This window comes from Ambystoma mexicanum, chromosome 13 (assembly GCF_040938575.1).
Source record: "Ambystoma mexicanum isolate Mex_15411 chromosome 13, UKY_AmexF1_1, whole genome shotgun sequence".
Taxonomy (NCBI): Eukaryota; Metazoa; Chordata; class Amphibia; order Caudata; family Ambystomatidae; genus Ambystoma; species Ambystoma mexicanum.
In genome coordinates, this window is record NC_090938.1 from 719,038,242 (window position 1) to 719,064,904 (window position 26,663).

The window sequence follows — 26,663 nt, forward strand, 5'->3', positions numbered from 1 at the left end:
GATGTCCTCGGTCCCTGAAGAGGTGGTAGGCGATATAGAGGGAGTTGCGGCGGGTTGCTGGGGTCGCCACATGCTCTGCCCATATGGACGCACGGGAAAGCTGCCCTGCGCAAATGAGGGGTAGGCCGTAGGCCACGTACCTGGTTGATGCCAGTCCCACCTTGACACTCGTTCTTCGCCGATTTCGTGGAATGATGTTGGACGGGTGCTGATGTCCGGCCCGGCGGCCATCTTGTTTAGCTGCCTGCCACGTGCCTGAATCGTGTTGCTCGGTTCACTGGGCCCAGGCTCCTCCAGAGCTCTTGAGTGTGGATTATGAGGCCTAACCCGCTCCTCGGGCCTAGGCCTAGTAGGTGTGGCACCCTTGGCCTGGGGGGCCGGTAGAGCTGCGTTTAGGCGCCCCCTCTGCATAACCGCTGGTATTAGGGCGTGGCCCCTCAGTGTAACCCTGGTAAAAGAACCTTCTGGTGCCTCGAAACTTTCACCGGGAGGATCCGAGGACCCCACGGCCCGCAGGCCGGTAGCTGAAGCAGCCTCGGTGCAAGAACCTGAGCGGTCCCTCCCGCGTGGGCGAGTCCCTGGGAAGGAGTGTCCCTTGCCGGGTGTGATGGAAAACAAGAGCCCCAACTTGGGCCTGGATCGGTGAAAGACAAAGTCCTTGAGGTCCTCTCGAGGCGATTTCTGGAAGAGCTCCCTCCACCTGACGAGTCTGTTCTTCAGCGCCTTAGATGGCAGAGCGTTGCACGCTGTAAAAGCTTGCCAGCCGTGGTCGGGGCCAAGACAACGTAGGCAAAGGGCGTGGGGGTCTTAAGAAGGGAGGAGCCTGTCGTAGTAGGATGGACACCTGCTGAACCCTGTGGAAGTCGACATGCGCCGGGGAGGAGCATGATGCCTGAGGACCGAGTACCTGTGATAAAAAGATAAAAAAGACAGAAGAAGTGTCCGCGCGTGGAATTACATGGCCGAAGCCAAACCCAGGAGCGCTGGTGAATTCGACCCATTCCAGTCAATGTGGAAAAGGAGACTGGGGTGTGGCGTCGGAGGGCGGAGTCAGGGCAGCGCATGCTCCCAGGCCCGAACCCCTGCGAGCCTCTAAATTTTAAGGGGAAGAAGGTTTTTTTCTGGTGAAAAAGGTTCTGTCTCCCATCCCTCGCAAGGACACCCATGCAGTATGGAGGGAAGGGGGCGGGACGTAAGAGTATGGTGACAGTGCTTCCGTGACGGTCTGCCTACCAGGGGCTCTGTGCCCGGCAGGGTCAGACCTTTTGGGCATGGCGGCTCCGGCAGGCAGACCTGTAGTATGCTGGTCCGGAAACAACGGTGCCGGTAAGCTTACCAGCACCGTTGTTTCCAGACCGGCAGGCTCAGAATGAGCCCTAATGTTTGAAGGCAGGGGCAGGATTCTATGGTAACCTATGCAACCATAACTCATGGCCCCACATGCACAGCTCAGACCAACACCCAGGACAAAGATGACATCACAAATGGCATCTTCGATGACATCACTGATGTGTAACAATCTTGACAAAGTCCTTACAAAGGGCTGTGTTTAGGGACCTGCTACCAATATATGAAGGGTGATAGGTGGGCATCTCATGACTTGTCCATGGATCACAAAATGTACTCATTCAAACAGAACTGTCTGTGGATAATATAGCAATCTAACAATCCATGAATATAGGCAATGGCTCCAGCATGGACTGCACGAGTAGAGTAGAACTAGAAGATTATAAGTCCAAACCCATCAGGACCTTGAGTAATGTTAAACGTGTAGCCACGGGCTAAGTATACAAGAATTACTAGACACGTGGGCGGATGCGCACAGGCGGGTAACATCTAGTAAGTGGGAAGCAAATACTACAGCCAGCGAATGAATCTAAGATTAGAGTCAGTCATCACACATATACAGGATACAAACTGTATGATCTGTCTGGTTCCTGCTCACTGTTCCATGTGTGGGCACCATGTGCTCAGACCAAACCCCAAGGAAATTAGCTTAGGAACATGCTACAAGGTGAAGGGTTACATATAATAGCACCTTCTAAGTATGATTGCCATATTTCAATGCAGTACCTCCAGGTAATGCTTAAACTGCTTACTGTCACTTAACAAAAAGAACTTTTCAGGAAATGTGATGTCATCGATGATGCCATTTGTGATGTCATCTTTGATGTCCTGGGTGTTATTCTATGCAGTGCCTGGTAGGGAGTAGCGTACCATAACTGGTGAATTTCATTGTTTTTTCAATTTACGCTGCAACCATAACGTCCAGTTAATGTTTTTTTTTTATTTCAAGGGTTTTTAGTGGAGCAACTAAATCATAACGTTCCTTTAACAACGTTTTGTTCACTGAATATATATCACGCACGCTGTTAATGTGATAAACTGGAGAGGATATAAATATTTATTGAAGAAAGTAAGATAAGGTGGTAACAGTAGCACAGAGAAAAATTATCCAAGTTTTATGCAAATGTTTAGAGATGGGGAAGGGTCAGAAGTAAGTGCAAGTAGTTAGAAAATCTCTCAAAAAATAAAATAATGATTTGATAGTTGAGTCAATAGTGAGACATAAGTACAATCCAAACATAGAAAGGAGCAGATCATTGCAAACATGAATGTGTATGTAGTTAGTACAGCTGTGTAACGGGATACAATAAAATAGCTATAGAGCTGAAGACCACGTGGTTTGAAAGGATGTCACCGAGATAACACCAAGAAACCCATCGAAGTTTTTAAAACAAATGTGAACATTTTTTAAGCCCTACCAAAGATTGCAAAAAAAACCTTCCTACAATTTCTAGTAGGGGTCAGTGTTGGCTAGGGAATGGGAAAGTGGCAGTTAATGAGCAGAGCAGGACGTTTGGCCGTGACCGTTTCGGCACGAGATGTTTCGGCGCGACCTTTCGGGCGCAAGTCATGTTTCGGCGCACCCTGTTGGACGCAGCCGGCAGGGCGCTGGGACATTTGGGGGCGAGTTCATTCTGTTAATTGTGCCTCTTTGGTCCGGATCTGCCACCTAGTGGCGCTTGCGAAATCATGTCTGGGAGAGAGCGCGCTTGCTTATCATTAGTGACATGTTTGTACTGTTGTGTTTGAGGCATAGAGGTCCAAATGCTATTAATGCAGCAAGGGTGGGCTTGAACTTTTGGCTGCTTTGAATCTCTGGCCAAGCCCACCTAAAGCCCCGACTGCAGCATGTATAGTTGCTAGGAATATGCAAACAGCACGTAACACGAGGATCACATCTGCATTCACTTAAGCTTGGAAACATATCTTGCATTGTGCTTTGATTGGCTGAATGTAACAGAGGGAAATGTATGGAGATGAATCCTTGGAATGGAGGTGCACAGCTCGCACACTGCGAGTGGGAAATGTATGGAGATGAATCCTTGGAATGGAGGTGCACAGCTCGCACACTGCGAGTGGGAAATGTATGGAGATGAATCCTTGGAATGGAGGTGCACAGCTCGCACACTGCGAGTGGGAAATGTATGGAGATGAATCCTTGGAATGGAGGTGCACAGCTCGCACACTGCGAGTGGGAAATGTATGGAGATGAATCCTGGGAATAGAGGTGCACCGCTCGCACACTGCTAGCGGGAAACGTATGGAGATGAATCCTGGGAATGTAGGTGCACAGCACGCACACTGCGAGTGGGAAATGTATGGAGATTAATCCTGGGAATGGAGGTGCACAGCTCGCACCCTGCGAGTGGGAAATGTATGGAGATGAATCCTGGGAATGGAGGTGCACAGCTCGCACACTAAGTGCAGGAAATGTATGGAGATGAATCCTTGGAATGGAGGTGCACAGCTCGCACACTGCGCACAGGAAATGTATGGAGATGAATCCTGGGAATGGAGGTGCACAGCTCGCACACTGCGCACAGGAAATGTATGGAGAGGAATCCTTGGAATGGAGGTGCAGAGCTCGCACACTGCGCACAGGAAATGTACGGAGATGAATCCTGGGAATGGAGGTGCACAGCTCGCACACTGCACACAGGAAATGTATGGAGATGAATCCTTGGAATGGAGGTGCACAGCTCACACACTGCGAGTGGGAAATGTATGGAGATGAATCCTTGGAATAGAGGTGTTGGAATGGAGGTGCACAGCTCGCACACTGCGAGCGGGAAATGTATGGAGATGAATCCTGGGAATGGAGGTGCACAGCTCGCACACTACGTGCAGGAAATGTATGGAGATGAATCCTTGGAATGGAGGTGCACAGCTCGCACACTGCGCACAGGAAATGTATGGAGATGAATCCTGGGAATGGAGGTGCACAGCTCGCACACTGCGAGTGGGAAATGTATGGAGATGAATCCTGGTAATGGAGGTGCACAGTTTGCACACTGCGAGCAAGGGTCATTTTAGCAACTGGAGGCTTTTGGGAAGTGAAAGCAGCAGGGAAGAGCGAACTCAAGCTTAAAATGAAAGGTAATGTAAATGCATTATTACTGTGCTATATAACAGCCGTAAACAAAACCGAGTTATTTTGTTCAAAATCCACGTATGTGTGTGTATCAAATAGTGCCCATTAACTGCTGCTCCCAAAAGTCGGGGTGCATTCAATCCATGGACCACCGGGCAACATGTAGACTACCTTTTCTTGTTTAAATGTATTTTTTGTTAAAATCATAAACTTTATGCATTACTATGTAAAACCAGATTACAAATATCCGTGAAATACAATCAACAAATAAAAAAATAAAAAATATCGCAAGTTCATACATTCTAATTAAAGTTAAGATAGATATAAAAGCATACATAGTAACTACACATGTGCACTATGACGTCATGGATAGGTTTCTCCAGATGGATAGTTCACGAGTGAAAGGCTGTTGCTCTATGACGTCAGGGCGGCATGCCCGTTGCAATTTCCAATCTGAGGCCAGGGCGGACTCCGCCTTTCATCTTCCCGATTCATGAATAGAGTAGCATTACATGGGGTAGTAATAATACCTGTTGCTAGGCACCAACAGGAAGAAGTGATGTGTAAGAACACATGGCAATGCCTTTCTCGCTCCTCGCCACCACCAGTAGTGTTCTGCCTATTTTTCTTTCCCTACTGAAGGAAAAGACTCTACGGGAGACATTGCAGGTGTGGTCGCAATAAAGTGCTATTCTAATACTTCTCATTTTCTAGATGCCACCTTCTTACAGGATGATGGTGTCCCTGGGCAGGTTTAGGGAATGGGGTGTGACGTCAGAATGCTGAGCGTTACCTCTATGGCGCCTCCCGCAGGTGCATTTAGATCAGCATTAGCACAGGCAGCCCATGTGGCACGAGGGCCGTTTGCACATCAATGTCAGCCGCGTCCAAACAACCCTCGCGCCAAAAGGCCTGCGCCGAAACAGCCGCGCCAAAACGGGGTGTACCGTTAAAGGCATACTCTAGTAAAAAATGTTATTGTCCCTATGGGTCGGCCATGTTTTTTTAAGGCTAAGTGGCTCGATTTTAGAAAACTTTCCTATGCACCTTACCCGAGTTTTCGTCCATTAAACGCACGCGAAAACAAGCACCTGTGAGCCGCCATTTTCTGATAATCCTATCTTTTACCCGATCGCCCTGGCGGACCTGCTTTTGCGGCACTAAATCAATTCCCCGCCCCCGAGCCTGACATTATCAAAACATTCATATTCCCCGCCTCTCCCCGTGACGTTACTGTGCTGCGTAGGCAAACGCGCCCAGTCGTCTTCAGCGCGACTCCACACAGAACCCGGAAACCAACACAGATAACAATAACATTTATTTACAAAAAGACAATCGTATTGCAATTATTTAAACCGGGATTTGTACTTCGCAATCAGCTCAACACAGATCAACTCACAACACAGCGCGCCACAATTCGGAATATGAAACTGTACTTTACAATGAAACAGCAACACGGTACATTTGGTAAAGTACATTTATTTGGCATCAAATGTTTAGAGAATATTCATATGAACTCCGGAAGACATTTATTTTCTTTTATCTGTATCCGCAATAACTGTTCCGTTTCATGAGAAAAATATATACATACACATATGTGAGGTGAATAGAGATAATTCAAAGATGACACCCAGCTTGTTCGCCACCCATGATGGTGAAGTTAGGGGTTAGGGTTACAGGTACACTGTACTATAACATTTATTTACAAAAAGACAATCGTATTGCAATTATTTAAACCGGGATTTGTACTTCGCAATCAGCTCAACACAGATCAACTCACAACACAGCGCGCCACAATTCGGAATATGAAACTGTACTTTACAATGAAACAGCAACACGGTACATTTGGTAAAGTACATTTATTTGGCATCAAATGTTTAGAGAATATTCATATGAACTCCGGAAGACATTTATTTTCTTTTATCTGTATCCGCAATAACTGTTCCGTTTCATCTTGGGTCACGCGCTGTTCCATTATGGCACGCGCTGTTCCATTATGGCACACAGGGTGTTCATTTTCGTAAAAAGAATCACTTTGGAAGCACAGTGAACCGCAAGGCTGTTCCATCAACTAGGCACTAGTCCAGCCTAAAGGTTGGTATGTTGCTTCTAGCCACTAGTACAGCGTAAGGGCATGTGGGCCCTTGGCGATCGTCCCATAATATGGTGATCGTGCTCCAGTTGTTGACACAAAGCTGCAGGTGTCTGCTGAAGAATCCGTCCGCCGGTGTCTCAAACAGGTGGCAGTTGCAGAACGGGATCAAATACCTGTTAAGAAAACAAATAAATGATAATTAGTCTCACTAGCCGAACTTCATTAATATTACTCATTTCATTCATTACGGCCGATCAGAAACTATTTGCTTGCAAGGGTAGTTCAATGGAGTATGTTCTTCTCTAACATAAATGCGAAAAGTAACGAGATAAATCTAGGGCAACACACAATGATAAACAACACTGTACATGTATGAGGAATGATATGATATATGATATGGCATTTCTAACGCGCGTATACTCAAGTGTATAGTGATACTGAGTGTCAAGTGTATACTGATCGCGCATGGGGATGGGCTGTACAAGGATAGTTGAATACAAATTAAATAATAGGGCCAGCTGGTGGCAAGTGCAAGGTAAATGCCGGGACAAGGGGCTGAAGGATACAGAGACAGTCCCGTAGTGCAGGGAAAAGTGGCTGGGCCAAGGAGCGAGATCGGTGACACCAGTGAACCTGCATGCCCATGTGCCCACTACGAACAGTTTTAACATCTTTTACAGTCTTCATTCATTCATTTATTCATGCATCCATTCACTAAATCTTCATTCCGGTATAAAAGCGTGTAAAGATTTACTTACATTATATTTGAAATTTCCATTGTGTCTCTTTGTAATGCAGTCTGTAAAACGGACCATGCTCTTGACAACGATTTTTCGTATACTGAACTAAACTGAAACTCTAGTTTCTGAATTTTCTGCCTTATCGTCTCTTACGTTATTGCGCACTCCCTTCAAATGTATTTCTTTCGGCATGGTCCCTGTCTCAAGGTCAAAAAACAATAGACCCTTATACTTCCAGTGCGACTTGTGGGCCTCATCTGGGCGCTGTCCTTCGCATTCTTTATTTGCAACATCACATAGTATAGGCATCTGTGAGAACTTGAAGTTTAGAATCCGTCTATGTAGTGCGCCTCAATGTGCAAATGCGAACTGGCTTCTCTCCCAAATGCCACGGCCCGCTTGGCGCGTTCTAAGTGCCCCAATTTTGTCCACGTTGTCTGCGAGCTTTGCAGCCCAAATTGAGACATTTAATTTTTGGCGGAAGGTCAGGGAAAGTATAAAGTACCACAGGAGTCGAGTTAAAAGTGAGATTTATTGTTTGTTTGTTTTATTATTTGCAATACGCAAGCCTCGTATACGAAAACTCGGGTAAGGTGCAGAGGAAAGTTTTCTAAAATCGAGCCACTTAGCCTTAAAAAAACATGGCCGACCCATAGGGACAATACATTTTTTTACTAGAGTATGCCTTTAACAGTGCACAGCATTTACATTTACATAAGATGAGACATGAGAAAAATATATACATACACATATGTGAGGTGAATAGAGATAATTCAAAGATGACACCCAGCTTGTTCGCCACCCATGATGGTGATGTTAGGGGTTAGGGTTACAGGTACACTGTACAATAACATTTATTTACAAAAAGACAATCGTATTGCAATTATTTAAACCGGGATTTGTACTTCGCAATCAGCTGTGCATCGGGTGGGCATGGCACAGTCGCAATGTTTGGTGGCAATGGATCACTGCTCTGTACAGAAACGTCCAAAATTCCATATCTGTGCTTCTCTAACACAGCAACAATAAGGCCTTTCACAAAGTCGAACTGCATTTCATCATAGACTGATTTGATCACCCATTGCTTACTTCGTTTTGAAAACACCTTGGAGTAGCGAGGCATCCTTACTTTGCCCCTAGTCCTAGATTGTTCACGTCCGACATTGCTGTTATGGGCCAAGACGGCTAGTAGAGTGCGATGTTTCATGCCCTGAAAGCTAAAATGCAAGCGCTTTGGCCTGTACTTTAGGCACATATTGTGGAACACCTCCAAATCTCCTGTGTGACAGAATTCTGTCAGTCCTCTCAAATCTCTTGATAGAGTTTTGTCGAAAACAATCTTCTCAATGGCTTTGTGTGTCGGTGATGATGGAATCAACCACTTCTTCTTCCGTGCCTCCTCTGGGGACAAAGGGCCATGTTCACATTGGTGGAAATGTTCATTTGCTGTCCAGCGGTGAACGTTGGTACAGTGGTGCATCAGTGACCGCCATTTTTCTAATACTTTCAAAACCTTTTTTTTTCCTGCAGCCGAGATTTTCTTATTGATAGATTTAGCAAGATGCCATACGTCAAATTGATGTTTAATATGTGGGAACTGCTCTCTCATTGTCTTGGCAATTGAATCGTGTCTATCCGTGGCTATGAGCTTGATGTCCATCCCCCTCGATTGTAGTTGTTCCACTGATTTTATAAATCCTAGTTTCTCCATGGCCACTGAGGATGTACATTGTGTTACCTGCACGACCACCGAACTCACAATTTTCTTACTCTCCATGTCCTGAAAGTGGTAGGTGCAGTACTTGGCAGAAAATCCAGGGCTGTCGCACTGTCCATCGCCGGCTAGCCTGAATCGTTTGCCTTCGCATGTACTTGCTAGAGACAATTGTTCAATTCTCCAAGCATCACTAATGGCCGGAAACAGATAATCACGTTGGTATGTGTAGTACAGCGCACTAGAAATGAAATGGAGTCCCACAAACTGAAAGAAAGCCTCTAACTTCCTAAAACTGGAGCCACTAAAAAGTGATGCAGCTGCACACAGTAGATTGCCTGCTGGCAGTTTCCCCAGCATCGGTTGTGCAGACCATGAGAACCTATGATTTAATCTACAGGCGGCATTTATTGTGACGTTAGTGCCTTTCATTTTACGAGTCACATTAATCAATGGCTTCCCACATACTTTCCCTCTAACGGAATGCACACATTTCAGCATACTTATAATTTCCATCAAGCAACTGTCGATACAATGTATTTGCTCTCTTTCATTAGACTGTCATCCTGCGTCAACGTTGTTTCAGCTGTTGACGCTGTGGAGATGTCAACACATTGGAAAGTATTATCGCTGCTATCAAGTATTGTAGCGTCTATGGATGCTGCGGCTGGTTCATTTTCTCTCATTTCAACATCTGCTAATTCAACATTGATGGGAGAACACAACAATGTCGACATGTATTTTGGTGGCAATTTTTTGGCTGGTGTAGATTGTGTAAATTGATCTGCAACTACTTCAGAGCTATCTCCAATACATTCAATAACATCTTCTTGTGGTGGTCCGGTCGCACAGTAGCTATGGTCCAATGCAACTTTGTTGTAGTCTCCAATCAGAGCTAGTTCATGTTCTGGCCATTGGACATGAGCATCTCGAGCCTGAACACGCCTCGCCTCAATTAATAGTTCCTCCATAGTGTACATGGTCTGGCACGCCACATCTCTCATTCGCTTCACTGTCTGTGTGTGTATAGTTCTGACGCCCACGGGTAACTGGAGGAGAGATTGGAACAGGGATGTTCAGTTTAAACACAAGATGGAGTGTAGTAGAATTGACTAGAAAAAAACATAAAATAGTCCCCACCACAAAATTTTTTTTAAAGTTATTAACTGTTTGTAACTAACCTTTTTTTGTTTTTTTTTCTTTGCAACTTTTTTGACTCGACCTTCAACATCTGCACGCTGTAGCTCCGATTCGTTTCCGCATGTCCTCCCTTCCTCTTGCGCTGCAACGAGTATATTTTCTGTATCCGCATAGACAGCAAGGAATGAGGCTCCATCGTCTCCCTGAAACATAGTACTTTCATTACTATGTATCAAAATATTGTTAGCATAAAACATGTGAGGACGAACACACAGGTACATCTCAATAGCCAAATACGATTTAAACATTGTGTGCAACAATCAAACGACAAGTATTCGACCAGTGATGATCTATTTCGATGGAACTGTCAGTATCCATACCTCCGGCTCTGCATGGACAGCCATGAATGGTTGTATTGGAGAGGAGGCATCCGCATCTCCCTGAAACACAATACTTGCATTAGTATGCTTTTCAATATTGGAAACATAACACACACTTGGGGTCGAACGCACAGGTACATATAAAGAGATAACCGCGAAAGATGCATTGTCCAAAAGAATCAAGGAAAATCCAAATATGATCACTTTTCATCGACTTATTTCAACGATCCCTTTACATCTGCATCATCTCAATGAAATGTTGTGATTGGGGTGGAAACTCCGTCGTCTCCCTGAAACACAGCACTTGCGTTTATAGGGAAGAAAGTATAGCAAATGGAATCACGTTATATGATCACGCATGATGGAGCTGTCAGTATCCATACCTCGTGCTGCTGAAGAATATCTATGGATGTTGCAAATGTAGTGCGCACTTCCGAAAGCTGTTGCGCCGATTCGTATACTTGAATGTCAGGCTCTGCATCAAGTTTAGGGGTTGACGCTCCATCGACATCCTGAAACATAGTACTTGCATTAGTGAGGATTACAATTGTGAAAACATAACATACACCTGGGGTCGACAGCACAGGTACATATCAACGGCTAACCACGAATGAAACATTGTGTAGAACAATGAAACAAGAATTCCAGCTCTGATGATGATGCTCGATGGAGCTGTCAGTATCCATACCTCCTGCTGCTGAAGAATATCTATGGATGTTGCAAATGTAGTGCGCACTTCCGAAAGCTGTTGCGCCCATTCGTATACTTGAATGTCAGGCTCTGCAACAAGTGTAGGGGTTGACGCTCCATCGACTGCCTGAAACATAGTACTTGCATTAGTGAGGATTACAATTGTGAAAACATAACATACACCTGGGTTCGACAGCACAGGTACATATCAACGGCTAACCACGAATGAAACATTGTGTAGAACAATGAAACGACAAGAATTCCAGCTCTGATGATGATGCTCGATGGAGCTGTCAGTATCCATACCTCCTGCTGGTGAGGAACATCTAGAAACGTTGTAGATGTGGCGGACGCTTCAGCACCTCCCTGAAAGACAGTACTTGCATTAGTATGGATAACACTAATTATAATTGAAAACAAACACCAGTGGACGATAACCAAGGTGTATATCAATTGGAAAGCAGTAACCAAACATTCGGTAAAATAATTACACGATAGAATAAAACTATTACTTGACATGCATAAAACAAGTATGTAGCGATTAGCCTAATAAGATTACCTGATACGCGCTAGAAGTGGTTGATAACTGCGACCATGTCAAGGATGTAGACTGTTCTTGCTTCAGATTGAAGGGATAGTCAAGAAGTTGTAAATGTCAATTAATGATTGATAATGAAATGCCAATATTAAAAATAGCCATGTAAGCCGACAGAATTCTTGAAAAATGCTCAATACAGCACAGTTCCCTGTCCCCATATATATATACATTGCGTTTGTGGGTTATGAAATCGAAAAAGAATATATTGATGAATGTCATTATTCCAAAAACTATACACTCATATCAATATCGAAATTATTACAAGGGATAGAACACCTACAATATCAATTAATCCATTCGGCTACCTACACACTACCGCAAGGCCTAAAGCTAAATCCGGACACTTGACTCACCGTTGGCGGAATGTGGACGAATAGAGTGGGAATAGCGTTTTCTAGCAATTTCCGTGTCGTTCGCCGTTTATTCTTCTTTGTTACCCAAGAAGTTGTGTACATGTCCAAGGAAAAGTGCCGGCTGCATATGCGGTATCGATCGCCCCTCTTGTCCTCTAAGACTTGTTGGACTCTACTTTCCAGCTCATCCAGTGGATATCCGCAATGTCTGACCCATTCTCTTATTCGATCAACAGTTTTCGGGAATACATGCATTGTAGTTCCTTCAGATTTCGCATGGGTCTTCGAAGGGCAACCGCTAATCGAACAGGCAGGCATTGTTGATAAATCTGAAAAGTAAATATCGACATTATTATACAATCTTCAAGAATAAAGATTTGATACAAAAGTAAATGAATCATACAATGATCAATGCAAGGTTTGTTTTGGTCGCAGGAACTGTACCAGTTCATTATGTGCAGCTTAGTATTTGCATAAATTGCAGAAATGTATAAATGATGAGACTAAAATCTGAACATGTGACTCATCCCTTGGATGTTCTGTATTGCACGAGAAGGAAACATGCTTACATCATAGACTGGATCCCCGAAGGATGCAATTCGATGACAATAGACACAGATGAAAATAAATGGATCTATTGATAGCATAGCAATGGAAACTATAGTCAATAGCAATGAGACCAATGAACATAGCACTATTGTGTACTCTACTCGCAAATAGATAGAAATTTAAAAATCTGCGAAATATGACTAGGATACATGGCCTTACCTTGACCAACAAACAGTCGGATTCAGCAAGCAGAGCAGTATGTTGCAGGAGAATAGGTGGGTGGCCACAGGTAGCACACTGATGGGTTTGCTCTAAGCGGTCACAGAAGTTCACGGATAGCACGACGACGACCAGATTAGCGTAGATCTCGGTGGTTGCCAGGTAAAACGTTCAGGAGTTGACTTGCAAAGCACAAAGATGATCTCATGAGACATATCAAGTGGTTTATAAAGTATTTGGAACAGGGTTGTGTTTGTGAATGAATGACGTATGTATGTCGTGGTCTTAGGGGGGTGGCCTGCTTCAAGGGGAGGCCTGGCTGGAGACACGGGGTCTGAGGAGGCCATGTGACCGATGGCCCCTTGGCGTGGGATACCTTTTGAAGTGTACATGCTGTTTGGCACCTTGGCCGTTTGCGCCCCTGACAGCCCCCATGCCAGCGCTCATCCCCGGGTACGAACCGCCTTTGATAGAGTGGGTGGGATGGATGGGCCTGGGGCGTGCAGTTAAGGCACAGGAAGACTGCTGAACGGAGACACACTTATGTGGATTGCAGGGGGGCGGCCTGCTTCAAGGGGAGGACTGGCTGGAGACACGGGGTCTGAGGAGGCCATGTAAGCGATGGCCCCTGGGCGTGGGATACCTTTTGAAGTGTACATGCTGTTTGGCACCTTGGCTGTTTGCGCCCGTCACAGCCCCCCATGCCAGCGCTCATCCCCGGGTGCGAACCGCCTTTGATAGAGAGGTGGGATGGATGGGCCTGGGGCGTGCAGATAAGGCACAGGAAGACTGCTGAACGGAGACACACTTATGTGGATTGCAGGGGGGCGGCCTGCTTCAAGGGGAGGCCTGGCTGGAGACACAGGGTCTGAGGAGGCCATGTGACCGATGGCCCCTTGGCGTGGGACACCTTTTGAAGTGTACATGTAGTTTGGCACCTTGGCCTTTCGCGCCCCTGACAGCCCCCCCCCATGCCAGCGAGCATCCACCGGCGCGAAACGCCTTTATATCAATATACAGTATATCGCCTTTATATGAATGATAGTATATCGTTGCTTATCAATAACAAATTCCACATACCGCAGATTCTTGTGAGCACAGACCCACACTTCAACCAGTGTATTATAGTGGCCAAGACCCAAAGGTCTGTATAATCCAATGGTAATTGATAGTATAGATATATGTGATTCATTTAAAAAAATCGAGACAAACGTGGTTAAAATAAATGTGGTGTTTTATTTCGTATCTTATTTTCATGACACAAAAATACAAGACTTTAAAGATTATACAGGTCAGGTTGCAGCACAGCAAGAGAAAATCCCCTGTACTGACCGCTGTCACTCGGGAACGTTTCTCTAATGGCACGAACGGCACAGGCGGGTATCACTCTTCGAACGCGGTGTCCAAGCCTCCCGTGAAGCCACCATGTATAGGAACGATAGGCCACCAGCCTGTACCACCTGTGAAAAGGAATGAAACAAACTGTTTTTAAATGACCCAGATAAGTTTAATAAACGTTTGTTGTCAATGACAATTCTTGTAACTAATGGCATTTTACACGGACAAATGCTATCTAGACAATGCACACTATTCAACGCCTTACATGCGTTACAATGATATGTAGATGTAATTTTGGATATAGTAGAAGACCATGAAATAGGAGTGGCATGACAAGCAGAGTATACTTACTCGTTACTCGGATTACGAGGACGAACAGTTGCTCAAAGTTCGTGCATAAGCACCATCATTATTCTCAACACGGCCCGTGTGAGGCAGGCTGCCCGGAAGTCTGGCAGCTCGGTGATGCATTGCGGTCGTGGCTCGCCTTCCGAAATGTAGGCCAGGCATCCCGAGTTTTCTCGGCAGCAGCAGTTCTCCTCCTCGGTTGGCATTAGCTCACACCGATTGCATGTGCACCAGCTGGAGACGCCGTCCATGCGATTAGGCCCAGGCTCTTCATCTGTTGAATCATCCTCCCAACTGCCGTCCGAATCCCCATCGTTTTCGCGTGCTTCCCTTTCCAGTAGTTCCTCCTCGGTATACTCAGGCTCGTACATGTAGGGCATTATTGTAGCCATTGTGTGGTAAACAGAGTAAAATAATTTACCGAGATGGTACAGGTGTTCACACGGGCTACAAGCGGCGAAGGTAGCTGACCAGAGCACTGAAATGAGTCACAGAATACTCAAAGTAACACAGAGAGAGGAATGGAATCGATCATCGGCTGCTGTGTGTTGTGAAACGGTCTGTTTATACTTATTGAGGAAAGAGGCGTCCTGCCATTTCCATGGCGACACGTCATTAGCTGAAGCGCAGCGAATGTTGACACGAGACGTGCTTTGGCGTTGGGAAATGGGCGGTACGAGTCTGCTGATGACAGGCTCAGGGGCGGGGGAATTGATTTAGTGCCGCAAAAGCAGGTCCGCCAGGGCGATCGGGGAAAAGATAGGATTATCAGAAAATGGCGGCTCACAGGTGCTTGTTTTCGCGTGCATTTGATGGACGAAAACTCGGGTAAGGTGCATAGGAAAGTTTTCTAAAATCGAGCCACTTAGCCTTAAAAAAACATGGCCGACCCATAGGGACAATAACATTTGTTACTAGAGTATGCCTTTAACGCGAAAGTAAACTGGCATCAGGTCCATATACATTAGCTTTAATATATATAAGTGGAACTCCAAAGAAATGGCTCAATAGCAAGAGCCAATAGCAGGAGATCATCTGATAAATACTGCAAATAAACCTAACACTGAAAAGCCCTTCTTGTGCAGAAGCGGAGGACGGATGAGCCGCCAAGACCCTCGATCAACAGGGCCCCCCCCTTTCAGATACAGGACAGTAACCAACACCCCCACCCAATCAGAGGGCAGTGCCCAAGCCCCCTCCCTCATTCCCCCCCCCACACCAAAGAGGCAAAAGTAACCCGCACTTCTTAAACATCACAGGGCAGTCCCTGAAAGAAGCAATTGCCCCCCCCCCCCAACCCCTCTCCAGAAATAAACTACTGGCAGCTGAGCCCCCCCATAACAGACACTGCAAAGACGAGGAGTGCCCCCCCTCATCTTTATAAACCGCTGGACAGGGCCCCCACACCGCCCAAGACACAGCCCCCCTCCCCCCTTACCTGCTGCCGGGCTCCGCTGCTGTCAGTCCCCTCCTGCCCCCGGGAGGATCCGCAGCCCCTCCGGGCTCCATGTCTCGCAGTAGGGCCGCAGGGTGCGGGGGAAGGAGGCCCCGGAGAAGGTGAAGAGCAGCGCCCGGTCCTGTGCATCATAGACAGAGAGCCTGCCCGCCTCATAGTCCAGGAAGAGGCCCAGGATCCTGGGGGGAGCGCGGGAGTCCAGACGGGTGCGAGGGGAGGTGCAAGCCCAGTATTCATCATCCAGGAGCAGCACTGCCCAGACTCCCCCCTCAGGTGATCCTCTGATCCCCTCCTTCCTGGGCACAGACTCATCACACACCCCCAGGGCCCAGCCCGTGCTGCCCCTCACCGCCACCTCCCAGTAATGCCTCCCTGAGCTCAGCCCCTCCCTCCCCAGGACACAGGGGTAGTAAGTGAATCTCTGGGAGGTGTCGGGCAGGTCCTGGGCTCGGGCTCCGCATCTCACGCTTCTCCCGTCCGCGGACACGATGAGCCGGGGATGCGCGGTGCCAAGATCCAGAGTCACCTCACCTGCAAGAGAGAGAAGCACGGCTCAGAAACCAGCCAATCACAGTGCTCAGACAGCCTGTCCATCACACCAACAAGGACAGCACAGCCAATCACAGTCTGTCAATCATACCAATGGGGACAGTACAGCCAATCACACCCTCCTGTCGCCAGACACCTGTATGGGAATGTGGCTGTTTCTAGATTCTTAAATGAAACTCGAAGTGACCCCCAAATTCCAGAGATAACGGTTGAACTCTTCCCCCTCTTGCCCTCACAATTCTCATAACTTCCTCATTCTCCATCTCAGGCTACATGGGGGTATTCAGGTCGGCCAGTAATATGGGGGGGGGGCTTGGGAGGAGGGGGAGATGAAAAAGAAACCGAGAAGAACGCAAGAAGGGAAGAAAGAGAGAAGCAAGAGGAGAGAGCGAGAAAGGGACAGGTAAGGAGGGAGAGACACAACGGCAGAGAGGGGCACAGAAGAGAGACAGGCAGAGAGGGGACAGTGAGGCGGGTACAAGAGACCTGCAGGGAAGAGAGGGAGAGACAGGGAGTAGAGAAGAGAAGCAGAGAGGAGTCACTGAAGGAGATCTGCAGAGAAAATAGAGAGAGAGACAAACGAGACAGCAGAGCAGAGATTTGCGCGAGAGAGAAACAATAGGAAGATGACAAAGACTAAGGGAAACAACAGAAAAGAGAAACAGACTAACACAGAGAAACAACAGGAAAGAGAGAGACTAACAGGGAAACAGGAAAGAGAGACATATTAAAACAGAGAAACAACAGGAAAGAGAGAGACTAACAGGGAAACAGGAAAGAGAGACAGACCAACACAGAGAAACTACAGGAAAGAGAGAGACCGACTAACACAGAGAAACTACAGGAAAGAGAGAAACTGACTAACACAGAGAAACAACTGGAAAGATAGAGACTAACACAGAGAAACAACAGGAACAAGAGAGACTGACAAACAGAGAAATGGTAAATAGAGAGATAGACTAACAGAGAGAAACAGCAAAGAGAGAGAGACAGAGAAACAACAGGACAGATAGAGGCAGACTAATACAGAGAAATAACAGGAAATATAGAAACAAACTAACCCAGAGAAACAACAGGAAAGAGAGACAGACTAATAAGAGAAACAGGAAAGAGAAAGACAGACTAACCCAGAGAAACAGGAACGATAGAAACAGACTAACCCAGAGAAACAACAGGAAAGAGAGACAGACTAACAAGAGAATCAGGAAAGAGAAAGACAGACTAAAACAGAGAAACAACAGGAAAGAGACAGACTAACACAGACACATGACGAAAGAGAGACAGACTAACAGAGAGAAACACCAGTAAAGAGAGACTAGGGTATACAGAGTGAGGGCGATAGGCGGAGTAGAGGGAGATGAGGTACAGTAGAGTGAGGTGAAAAGGGACATAGAAAGAAGAGAAGACAAGCAAGAAAGACAGAGAGAGAGACAGAGAGAGAGAGAGAGAGAGAGAGAGAGACAATTACACACAGAAGAGGAACAGGAGAAAGAAAGAAATAGCAAAGAAAGAGACATTTATTGACGGGAGAACAAGAGAGAATTAGGATGGGAAACTAACTGAGGAGGCCTGAGAAATACGGGCAAAGAGAAAGAGGGACAAGAAGAGAGCGACAGAGGGAGACCGGGCGAGCGACAGAGGAGCATAGACAGAAACCTAACCAGGAAGAGACAAATGGAAAGACAGAGAAAGGCATACAGGAGAGATAATACAGTGCAGCAACAGGGAGAGAAACTATAAAAAAACAGAGGAGGCGGAAGAACAGAGAACAAGGACACGAGAAGCAGAGAGAGAGAAGATGGAGAGAACGTGAGTGGAAGAGGAAGAAAAGGGGCAGAGAATGGGGAGGATGACAGGGAGACAGAGAGGCAGAATAGGAAAAGACAGGAAAAAAGACATGCAGAGAAGAAATAGAGAGCTGGTGATCAATAGGCTGACAGCAGGCCAGACAAAATGAAAGCAGAGAAGGAGACAGGAAACTAAAGAGTAGGGAGAGAAATAAAGGCAGGGGTGTCCACGAATGGGCCCCACCCCTTGCCTCCCCCCCACCTCCTCTGCCCTCGTTTAGAGGAAAGACAGGCACGTCTCTCGCGTATTTAATGCAAATTTTGGATATTGCTTGAGATTCCAAAGGAGAGGGATTGGATGGAGTATGAAATAAAACCCCAGTGGGGCTGAGAGAGAAACACAGCAAGAAAGAAAGATTAGAAGACAGAGAAACACAGCAAGAAAGAAAGATTAGAAGGCAGAGAAACACAGCAAGGAAGAAAGATTAGAAGGCAGAGAAACACAGCAATGAAGAAAGGCAGGCAGAGAGAAACACAGCAAGAAAGAAGGACAGGCAGAGAGAAACACGGCAAGAAAGAAAGATTAGCAGGTAGAGAAACACAGCAAGAAAGAAGGACAGGCAGAGAGAAACACAGCAAGAAAGAGACAGGCAAAGAGAAACAGCAAGAAAGAGACAGGCAGAGAGAAATGCAGCAAGAAAGAAAGACAGGCAGAGAGAAACACAGCAAGAAAGAGACAGGCAAAAAGAAACACAGCAAGAAAGAGAGACAGGCACAGAGAAACACAGCAAGAAAGAAAGACGGGCAGAGTGAAACACAGCAAGAAAGCGAGACATGTCCAGAGAAACACAGCAATGAAGAAAGGCAGGCAGAGAGAAACACAGCAAGAAAGCAAGACATGTCCAGAGAAACACAGCAATGAAGAAAGTCAGGCAGAGAGAAACACAGCAAGAAAGCAAGACATGTCCAGAGAAACACAGCAATGAAGAAAGTCAGGCAGAGAGAAATACAGCAAGAAAGCGAGACATGTCCAGAGAAACACAGCAATGAAGAAAGGCAGGTAGAGAGAAACACAGCAAGAAAGAAAGACAGGCAGAGAGAAACACATCAAGGCAGAGAGACCGGCAGAGAGAAACACAGCAAGAAAGAAAGACAGGCAGGGATAAACACAGCAAGAAAGAGAGACAGGCAGGGAGAAACACAGGAAGAAAGAAAGACCGACAGAGAGAAACACAGCAAAAAAGAAAGATTATACGGCAGAGAAATACAGCAAGAAAGAAAGATAGGCAGAGAGAAACACAGCAAAAAAGCGAGACATGTCCAGAGAAACACAGCAATGAAGAAAGACAGGCAGAGAGAAACACAGCAAGAAAGAAGGACAGGCAGAGAGAAACACGGCAAGAAAGAAAGATTAGACTGCGCATGCAACATATCAGCTCCCGGCGGCCGCTGCATTTATCCTAAAAAAGAATCCCTTTCTGCTGCTCGAGATTACCCCATCTGTTCCCGAGCAGAAGCGGACACACTTATGCAGCCGTCGCTGGATTTTGGGGACGAATCGGACCGGGGACTCAAGTACAAGCTTGTAGACCGCCGGCTGATGATCCGCGGCCTACGCGGCATGAGCGGAAGCGACCGCCCACTCCTCCCCCTCTGAGATACTCCTACACTGCAGAGCCCGGGCAAAAGGACGTGCCGGAGAAACGCTGGCGAACTGTCAGGAGAACCCTGTGGCGCTCCGTTGGCACCGCCGGATCAACAACTGGGGTCGCTCCCACCTGCCTGATCCTCGGGACGCTGCAAGGTGTTGGGGTCGGAACACCTGCAGCCATCGATACACCGCACCCCTCTCGCCCCTGGTGGCGCAACGCACCCAAGCAGCCCCCTCCTTCCTTCCTGAACTGCCAGAGAACCATGTGGGAAGCGCTTCACCGTCCCCCAAGCACAGACCCGCGAACTACCGGGAGCGCTTGCCCCAGGCCCAGGCCCACACCGCCAGCCTTCCCCCAGTGATCTCCCCCCCGTCAGTGAGACTGCATCGCCTAGGGTTGAGTCGCGGCACGACTAGAAAGACCGAGTGCTGCGCTCCCCTGCTGGTGGACATCACGTCGGCAACGGACCCAGCTACAGTGAGGTAGGAGTGTGTAGAGGACTGGGAGCTGGCCCTGTTTCCCCCCCCTTTCCCTTCACGGCCCCTCATATACCTGGACCGGCGACAGGGCCTGTGAAGCCCACATATGGAACTGCAAGGGGTCAGGATAAACACTTGCCAGTGCTACACCAGTGAATAGAACAGCGGCACGATCCCACATTTGCCGGAAAGACTGTTTCTTTCCCCCCTGCCTACGCAAGGCCTCTGCACACTCGGGCTACGGTGGAGGTGGGGTGGTGGGAGACAACCCACAGAACAGCTCCTGCGGAGCACCACTACCGCAGAAGCGAGCTCTCCCCTACACATACGGCAGCATACTCAAGCACCTGGCGGCCCTGGAGGAGAGGCCCGCACTCGAGGGAAGCACGCTCCACTGTCTTTGGCACCGGCCCTGCGTGGACACACCGCAGGCACCACATACTGCTGCGACATAACAGTCTGACCCACGCAGGGCCCCTCCAGGCCTCATCATCCATCCTCCTTGCCCGACTCTGTGGAATTCCCGGACCTGCTGCCATACTGAGCGTGCCAACTGCGACATGGGGAAGGAGAAGTCTAAAAGGCAAACTATTCAAAGTAAAATGGACTTCTACACAACGGGGGCCCCCCCTGACAAGGGACTCAGACTCCAGAAGAGGAAGGTGCTAGCGGACAGCCCCACAACCCTCCAATTTCCCTGACAGACCTTACGAAAGCGATTGGGGACTCGAGGACATCACTGGAACTAAAAATGGGAGGCCTATCTACAGAGGTGTCCCTCATTCGACAGGATCTACGCAACCTCTCGACAAGGGTCGGTGAAGCGGAACAAAGGGTGTCCGCTACTGAAGACACTGTCCACCGGCTGGAACAACAACTTGCAGCAATCACCCAGAAAGTCACCCAGCTGGAATAGCGCGCTGAGGATAGCGAAGGGAGAGCGCGGCGTAATAATCTTAGGATCCTTGGAATACCGGAAAAGGAGGACGGTCCCAGCGCTGAACTGTTCCTGGAAGACTGGCTGGAGCACGTCTTCACTCCCAAAAAATTATCTAAATTCTTCTCCATAGAAAGTGCACACAGGGTGCCCACTGGCCGACCTACTCCTGGAGCCCCGCCTAGAACAATAATTGCACACCTGTTGAATTACAGAGACCGCAATGCGATCCTGCAAATGGCAAGGGCCTCTGGCCCGATTAAGTACAATGGCTACAGGGTCGGATTCTACCCTGATTTCACCAAGGAAGTTCAAAAGGCCTGCCAGTCGTTTGACTCAGTCAAGAAAAAACTCCAGTCGCTGTCTGTCAAATATGCCCTGTTCTTCCCGGCACTGCTTAAAGTCCACTACGAGGGCACCACCCATCTATTTTACAACCCCAAAGACGCATGGGATTGGCTCGAAACACGAGTCCTCGCTGACTCTAGAACAAAATGCACACCGCCTGACCCGTCAGCGCAGAAACCCAGGTCTGGGCGACCCTCGCCCCCTCTATCCCCAACAAGTGCAGATGGAGATACCATGCAGCATCTGACTGACAGCCCCACAGAGAATGGTTGAGGCTTCAGTAATACGGGGGCCAACCTTCAATGTAACGACACGGGAACTCTGTCCCAGCGGCCGCCGCGCATCATGCGGTGTAGGCACTACCCCAGTCCAGGTCATCCCGAAGAAGTTCTTTAGTTATAAATTTAATGTTTGGGCGACAGGTGCTCCCAGTTGGGGGGGGGGGGTGGAGTACAGGGTGGGGGGAGTTTTACAGATCTACGTTATCTAAATTACAGCATGAGAAGGCATGACAACGACATTTACAGGCATGGTAATCAAACACTGTTCACCGGCAGGGCCGATGTTACCCGAACTATCCAGCTATCGCTCACACACTCACATGGCAACCTTTGGACGCCTCCTGCTGGTGAATACCTCTGCATACCTCGGCCATGCACGAGACCATCATTGATCCTCCCAGATGTCCTACTAGGCGACCCACGCAGATAAAGTAAGCACCAACGCCCTATCCTTATTGTCCTGGAATGTCAACGGCCTTGGCTCCGGCGTGAAACGAAGACTGGTGCTTCAGTATCTCAACCGATATTCTCCAGATATAGTTTTCGTCAATGAAACACATCTGATGGGCACGAACAACAACTTCTTCAAACTTTCCAATTACCCACACACCTACCAAGCTGGATTCACAAGAGGCGCCAGGGGTACAATGATACTCGTCCATAAACAAGTTCCCCTACAAGTCTGGAAAGTAATAACTGATCCTCGGGGCCGTTATGTGATACTCCTCGCCGATATCTGGGGTGAGAAATGGGGCCTCGCTGCAATCTACACCCCCCCTACGCTCACGAAAGAACTGCTGGCCGAGCTGCGGAACTTACTCTTGGAAGAGGAAGCCAGCCTATGGGTAATAGGAGGAGACTTCAATGAAGTGATGGATGTCACAACCGACAGGTCTTATAGGAGACCGGGAACCCGACCTGCCCCGACATCGCTTGCTGCGTTCACTGAAGCGCTAGGGCTAATAGACACATGGCGCTCACTTCATAGCGACAAACCCGGATTTTCCTTTTTCTCCAGCGTACATAAATCACTCTCAAGAATTGACTATGCCTTCATTCCGCGCAGTGCAACTCAGACTCCTATCAGCTGAACTCCTTGCAAGAGGAGTTTCGGACCACTCTCCGCTCCTTATAACCCTGAAGAATGCCTGTCAACTTCCAGATAGCAACTAGCGCCTGAACACATACCAATTGCGGCTCCCTGAAATCGCAGAAAAACTGGAAAAAAAGACGACGGAATACTTTGAAATAAACAAGGGCTCAGTGGAATGCCCGATCTCGCTCTGGGAGGCATACAAAGCTGTCCTCCGGGGAGAGGCTATCTCGGCGATATCTCCCCAGCGGAAACAGCATGTCCAAAAGGTCAGGGAGGCAGAGGAGCAAGTACTCAAATACGAACGGCAAATCCTAACGTATAACACTCAAGAAGCAAAAGAAGCCCCGATCACAGCACAGGTAGCCCTCAGCAACATAGCCCTGGACAACGCACGAACGGCACATCAGCTGGTCCGGAGCCAAATTTTTGAACGAGGTGATAAAGCCAACAAAACCCTGGCCTGGTTGGAGAAATGTGAACTAAGCAGAGGTCAAGTGAGGGCTATCAGATCTCCGGAGGGAACGTTGCTGACAGAAGACTCTGACATCGCTGCCTACTATCAGAAACTCTATACCCCACCCACCGGACGCTCCACACTTGAGCCCTCTTGCTACCTTGACCGGATTGAGATCCCGAAGCTTTCTCAACAGTAAACAGACCTCCTGAACACTGAAATCACGGAGAATGAAATACAAGAAGCACTCGCACAGCTCCAACCCGGGAAAACTCCAGGCCCCAACGGCTTCCCGACAGAGACCTGGAAATGCCTGGGCGGCGCACTACCGACTCATATGCACCGCATGTTCCTCCGAAGTAAAGAGCAGGGTGCACTCCCCCCGGACCTCAGAAGGGCCTGCATTGTCGTTATACATAAAACTGGAAAACCTCCGGAGGAATGTGCCTCCTACCGTCCCATTTCATTAATGGAGAGGCCAAGGTCCTTGCCAGAGTGCTGGCCAACAGATTACTAAAGGTGATTGAGACACTCGTCCACCCAGACCAATGCGGATTTATGCCCAACAAATCCACCCGCATGAACTTACAAAGAATCCAACTTGCTCTGAGCAGAACCACAAAAATACCAGCACCACTGGCCCTCCTGTCGGTGGACTTCGAAACAGGCATTTGACTCTGTGGGGTGGGACGCTTTATGGGCAATCATGGCCAGAATTAACCTGGGGCAGACATTCATATCATGGGTCAAACTCCTCTATGCATCCCCGTAGGCCACTGTGAGGGTGAAGGGCCGGTCCTCTAAACCATTCCCGCTGGGCCGAGGTACTAGACAAGGGTGCCCGTAGCCCCACTTCTCTTCCTCCTCGCCATCGAACCACTAGCAATAGAACTCAGATCAAACCAAAACTGGACCGGATTTGCCTGGCCGGGGGGAGGGCAGGACCGTCTTTCGCTCTATGTGGACGACCTCCTTATATATCTCAGTAACCCGAATACCTCATGCCCGACTGTCTCCCTTATCCTTAGGGAATACCAAAATTTCGCAGGCCTTAAGGTAAACGAGGCCAAAACCATTTACTTCCCCATCCAAGGAGGCGAGTCCGCGATCCCAGATGTTTGCCCCTACCATGTCTGTATCAGGGAATTTAAATATCTGGGCATACTGATCGACCCGACATTAGAGGGGTTCTTCCAACTCAACCTTCAACCCGTATTGGAGCGGTTTAATAGCGGCGTCTCCCATTGGCAATCACTCCCCCTGTCGCTAATAGGCAGAGCTGCACTGTTCAAGATGATGACCCTTGCCAGACTTCTATATGTTCTCCAAAACACCCCGCACACTATCCCCCGGGAAACCTTCACACTCATTGACAGGAGCCTTCGCACATTGCTATAGGGAGGGAAGCAACCCAGAATTGCCCTCGACACGCTCCAGAGATCGGTATGGGAGGGAGGCATCGGTCTACCCTGCATACGCAGATATTATCTAGCGGCACAGGTAGGGGTGGTGAACGATTGGTTACACGCAGACCCTACACTCCCACACATCCGTATTGAATTGGAACCCATGTCCCCAGTCCCCCCACTACAGGTCCTGTATGCCAACAACAGCTGAATCCCGATGCTGCCCAAAATAACGCACCATATCCGTCTGGCGAGACGCACATAATCTGGTTGGCTGGAAGGGGAAGCCTACACTATCCCAACCCATATGGCATAACGCATACCTCCCAGAAATAATGAAAATGGGCTCTTTTGAACACTGGGGGGCAAAAGGGATAAAGACACTGGAACAGGTGATCCAAGGGGGTCGTCTCCTAAGCTTTGAAGCCATGCGAGAGCAATTCGACTTGGCACCTATGGACCAGTTTCGACATGCGCAACTGACCCACGCCATTCACGCCCAGTTCCCCGACAAATATATCCCCATGCTCTCCCATCGAGACCAATGTCCTCCTGCAACAAATCCCCTCCAGGGTCACCTCTACCCTCTACCAGGCCCTTAACTCCTTTGGGGCCACACAACTTGACAGGCTCAAAGAAAGGTGGGAGAAAGATCTGGGTGGACTGGAACCAGAAGACTGGATAGACGCATTAATGTCACCCAAAGAAATTGGTATAGAAGCCAGGCTCAGACTAATACAGCTTAGAATCCTACACCGTTCTTACCACTCTCGCACTGCTATGGCCAGGTGGGGAGGAACTGAGGATGAGACATGCATCAGATGCAGGAGTGTACCGGCCACCTTTTACCATATGATCTGGGACTGTTGGATCCTACAAATTTTCTGGGGGGACTGCATCAACAAGATCTCCACGGTCCTTGCGACACCAATACCTGGAGATCCCAAAATGTCACTTCTTGGCATCTGGGGGGAAGTAGACCCGACAAAATACGAAAAAATGTTTGTGGCGGTCGCGCTAGAGGCGACCAAAAGGCTCATCGCTGCCAACTGGGGCTCTGTAGACCCACTGAACCTGAACCGCTGGAACAACGAACCTAACAGATGCGCAGCTTCGGAGCGCCGAATTTATAACGCGTAAGGTTGTCCCCACCAATTTGAAAAGATATGGGGTAAATGGCTAGATGCTCAATGAAATCCACCCCTCCCCATTCCCCCTCCTCCTTCTTTCATTCCTCCCCCTCCCCTTTCTCCCCCCCTTCTTGTCCTCCTCCCCCACCCTTCCCTCAACCCGAAGATGTTAGCCGCAACCAGCCCTGCCAGCATTTAATTGCCTCACAACTGTCTCATGGCCCTTCGGCCACACATTGCCAATGCCGCTCTCGATATTGCCCTGTCTTTCGGATAAATGCCTATGTTCATTTTAATGTTTTCTTTTTGTTGTGCCATTTAAATTCAATAAGACAATGCATTACTTACCGTAAAAGCATTTCTGATGGTTGTATCTGCTTAGATTCACATGCTGTGCATAGTCCGACATCCAGTGGTCACTGCAGAGTATTGCATCTTGTTTTTCGTAGTCGAAAAGGGGACGTCGACATAGGCGTGTCTGCAACA

The 26,663-nt window shown here is 48.1% G+C and overlaps 1 protein-coding gene across 6 annotated transcripts in view; it reads right to left on the bottom strand.

The window, feature by feature from the left end:
* LOC138521795 (E3 ubiquitin-protein ligase TRIM39-like) overlaps nt 1–26,663 on the bottom strand; it is a 196,707-nt gene that overhangs the window by 41,618 nt on the left and 128,426 nt on the right. For 5 of the 6 annotated variants that reach the window (XM_069634889.1, XM_069634888.1, XM_069634892.1 and 2 more), the window contains one exon: nt 16,041–16,589. The exons of the other annotated variant lie outside the window; for it this stretch is intronic. In XM_069634889.1, coding sequence (XP_069490990.1) covers nt 16,063–16,589 — 527 coding nt within the window. In that variant the 3' untranslated portion in view covers nt 16,041–16,062. The remainder of the gene's footprint in view (nt 1–16,040; nt 16,590–26,663) is intronic. 6 annotated transcript variants of the gene reach the window in all.